General features: G+C 57.5%; 1 protein-coding gene across 2 annotated transcripts; it reads left to right on the forward strand.

Annotated features, from left to right (window-relative positions):
• The first annotated feature begins 891 nt into the window (after positions 1-891).
• On the forward strand, positions 892-3,357 carry Mesp2 (mesoderm posterior bHLH transcription factor 2). Of its 2 annotated transcripts, XM_076545612.1 has the most exons (3): positions 892-1,737; positions 1,845-2,018; positions 2,505-3,357. In XM_076545612.1, exons 1-3 carry the CDS (start codon positions 892-894, stop codon positions 2,772-2,774), a joined length of 1,290 nt encoding a protein of 429 aa, XP_076401727.1. In that variant the 3' UTR covers positions 2,775-3,357. The 2 variants fall into 2 exon arrangements, with proteins under 2 accessions (XP_076401727.1, XP_006970077.2); XM_006970015.4 differs by lacking the exon at positions 1,845-2,018.
• The last annotated feature ends 385 nt before the right edge of the window (positions 3,358-3,742 follow it).

A 3,742-nucleotide genomic window follows, 5' to 3' on the forward strand; every position in this document is an offset into this window, starting at 1 on the left:
CTAAATTACTGGTATACGCCACCACACCTGACTGTGTCCGCCCCTTCTTTATAGGTGGCAGGTGCAATTAAGGCCCACTGTCACTTTCAGGGTCATCCAGTGGGGGCCAGAAGCCACTCTGCAACAATTACTCCTGGGATTGAGGACACTAAAGGCTCCGGGGGGAATTAGATGACTTCAAGGCGACACGAGGCATAATTGGCTTTGGCACCCACTTCCTCCCATTTCCTCTTCCCATTCCTTTCCTCCAGGCTGCCGGGTTCCATTTTTAGGGGGTGGGGTAGAGATAGCTGTGAGACATGAGGTGACTTTCTTAGTGTCATTCAGCAAGTTAGCTAATGTGGAGTCTGAGGACCCACGTCCTGCCTCTGCGGACAGATCCCTCCGGGGCTGTCGCTGGGTCGGTCCTGGGCCGCACACCGGAAGGCACCGGGGAAAGTTGCTAGGAATTAGCTCATCATAGGCTAATGACAAGGGGTGGCCATGCCTCAAGTGGGCCGATGAGGCACTCGAGGGACAGCCGGGTGGGCAGCCCGTGGAACTGCCATCCACAGTGGCAGCGCGTTCCTGTCCACTCTCCCTGCAGTCGCGGGGCGGAGTGCGGGTGGGGGATCAGTGAGAAGCTTAGCAACTCCATCCAGATGCGAATCGTCCCTCCCACACTTCCCGGCAGCAGGGGCCTCAATTAGAGCCTTCGAGGGGTCAGAATCCACACCTCCGCAAATGGGCCCGCTTTCCCAGCGCCCCCCTGCCCAGACCTTCCCTGGGCTCTGTGGGTTTTGACACCTCTCTGCAACCTGGCAGGGGGCCACCTCGCACCTTTGGGCCAGATAAAAGCTAGGACCTGGAGGTGACCGGTGACCGGTCCAGCTTCCCAGAGTCACACCAGCCATGGCCCAGTCACCTCCTCCTCCCCAGGGCCTCCCGGGCCTCGACCACTGGGTCTTCGCCCAGGGCTGGGGCTGGGCCCCGCAGCACTCGGACTCCACGTCCCCGGCCTCCTCCTCCTCCGATTCATCCGGATCGTGTCCCTGCTACATCCCCCGCTGCCCCACGCAGTCCGCGGGGCTGGCCCGCGGCACCAGCAAAGCCCAGGCGGCCCCGACGGCCGCGCCCCGACGTGCACGGCCCGCGCCGGCGGGAGGCCAGCGGCAGAGCGCCAGCGAGCGCGAGAAGCTGCGCATGCGCACGCTCGCCCGCGCGCTGCACGAGCTGCGCCGCTTCCTGCCGCCGTCCGTGGCGCCCGCCGGCCAGAGCCTGACCAAGATCGAGACGCTGCGCCTGGCCATCCGCTACATCGGCCACCTGTCGGCCGTGCTGGGCCTCAGCGAGGACAGTCTGCAGAGCAGGCGCCGGCGGAGCGCGGACACCGCGTCCTCTCACCGATGCCCTCTGTGCCCCGACGGTGGCCCCTCGCCGGCTCCGATGCTTGCCCCTGGCCTGGGATCAGCCATCAGTGGTGGGGTGCCCTGGGGGTCTCCTCCCGCTTGTCCTGGACCCCGAGTCTCACCGGAAAACCTTGGGAGCAGGATCTCCAACGTGGATCCTTGGGTGACACCTCCCTATTGTCCCCAAATTCAGTCACCCTTGAACCAGCCCCTAGGGAGAGCCCCTGACACCTCTCAGTGGACGCCACCCCAAGCCTGTTCTGGCGTGCAGACATCCCCAGAGCCCAGGAACAAGGCTGGACCCTGGTCACCACCCACTGCTCCTGAAGAGCTGACTCAAGTGTACCAGGTAGGTCCCAGGGCCCCTGCCGCTTTCCCCGGGGAGGTCCCCAGGCGTCGGTTGGAAACAGAGTGGATGGGTGGTCTCTAGTCCGTACGGGGTCTCCTGCTTTCCAGGTCCCAGGTTTTCCAATGAAGGGGAGGATGAACGGAGCCTTATTGGCAGCTGTAGGGGAAGAGATGAGACCTTGGCAAGTTCAGACCACCGCCACGGTTACCGTCACGGCTGTGCGACAGCCCGGGGAAGAGAGGATGATGGCCCTCGGGTTTACACAGGGGCCAGGGTGGAAGGTGAGGGCTGCACTATCGAGTGAGTGAAGCCCGGGGGGTTGGCAGCACTTCCTGAATAGATTCTTCTGGAGTTGGTGACCTATGGGTCTGCTTTGAGGTTTATTCATTCATAGATGTCTTGTGGTCCACAAAAGATTATATTAATGACTAAGTTTCACCGAGCAATCACTGTTTGCCTATACCATTCCTTGTACTTTACCTGTATCTGTTTATTCATCCCTGCTAATACAGCCCTATAAAGCATTAGCATCCCCATTTTACAGGTGGGAAAACTGAGACGGAGAGGCTTCTTTCTCATAGCTAGTGAGTAGCAGAGCTAGGATTTGAAGGTTGGCAGTGTGTCTCCAGAACCAGTGATCTTGACCTCTGCGCCCCACTGCACTGTTGGGGCCCTCCAGACACCACCAGCTACACTCTGGGGAAACAGCCAGGTTTGAAATCTGCAATCAGTGGCCAGGGAGCAAGCCCTTCTTATTTCTCTTACAGAGTGTTTCCGTGTCTCCAGAACCCTGCCTGTCCCTGGGAAGCCCACCCCTCCTGCCCGGCCCTTCGTGCCAGAGACGTCAGCTTCAACCTCAGTGGGGCTGCTGGGGCCACAGTGCCGAGGTGCTGTCCAGCTCTGACGACCAGGGTTCCAGCCCTGCCTTCCAGCTCCCCGCGGCCAGCCCCATCCCAAGCTCAGGCCTGCAGCTCAGTGGCTGTCCTGAACTTTGGCAGGAAGACCTGGGAGGTCCCCCACTGAATATCTTCTACTAATAATGGCCTTGCCCGGACCCTGTCAGTGTGGAGTCAGGATTGGGAGTGCCTTCATCTCTCCTGTGACATGTTGGGCTTTCTTTAGTCATGGATCCCTTTTCCCAGGTGATGCCTTCCATGGAAGCTGTCTGGAACAGACAGTAGGTACCTTCCCTGACTGGAGGGGGCTCTGACAGTACCCTCTACTTCTGGGTATCCTCGAGAGCAGTGGCTCTCAACCTTCCTAATACTGGGACCCTTTAAAACAGTTCCTCATGTTGTGTTGACCCCCCCCAACCATTCAGTTATTTTCATTGATACTTCATAACTGTACTTTTTTTCATAACTGTACTTTATGAAAATAAATCATAATGAATCATAATGTAAATATCCATGTTCTCTCATGGTCTCAACCGCCAGGTTGAGACCTGCTGTTCTAAAGGCTCGGAGCTCTGTAGAGTCTCAGCTGCTGTGAGAATGGGGTGGCCTAGGTCTGGGAGAAGAACACATCCATGCCCTGCTTGCTGGTGACAGCTGGCCAGCATCTTATATGCTTGTTTTATAATTGCTTTATAATTAAAAAGAAAAGGAAAACCAACAAAAATCTGTTTGCTTCTGATTTTCTTTTATACGGTTCCTTGCTCTTTTAAAAGGAAAAGCCTTGCTGTTGAATGGGGAACAGGCCCGCCACGCCTCCCCTTCTGCGATCCAGGCCTGCCAGGGTTGCCGTGAGCTCACTGTTTGGGCTAGCCTGCACCTTACTGCCTTGAGACAGGGTCTCTCACTAAACCAGAAGCTCATTGTTTGGGCTAGCCTGCACCTTACTGCCTTGAGACAGGGTCTCTCACTAAGCCAGAAGATCACTGTTTGGGCTAGCCTGCACCTTACTGCCTTGAGACAGGGTCTCTCAATAAATCAGAAGCTCACTGTTTGGGCTAGCCTGCACCTTACTGCCTTGAGACAGGGTCTCTCACTAAACCAGAAGATCA

This window comes from Peromyscus maniculatus, chromosome 1 (genome assembly GCF_049852395.1).
Source record: "Peromyscus maniculatus bairdii isolate BWxNUB_F1_BW_parent chromosome 1, HU_Pman_BW_mat_3.1, whole genome shotgun sequence".
Lineage (NCBI taxonomy): Eukaryota > Metazoa > Chordata > Mammalia > Rodentia > Cricetidae > Peromyscus > Peromyscus maniculatus.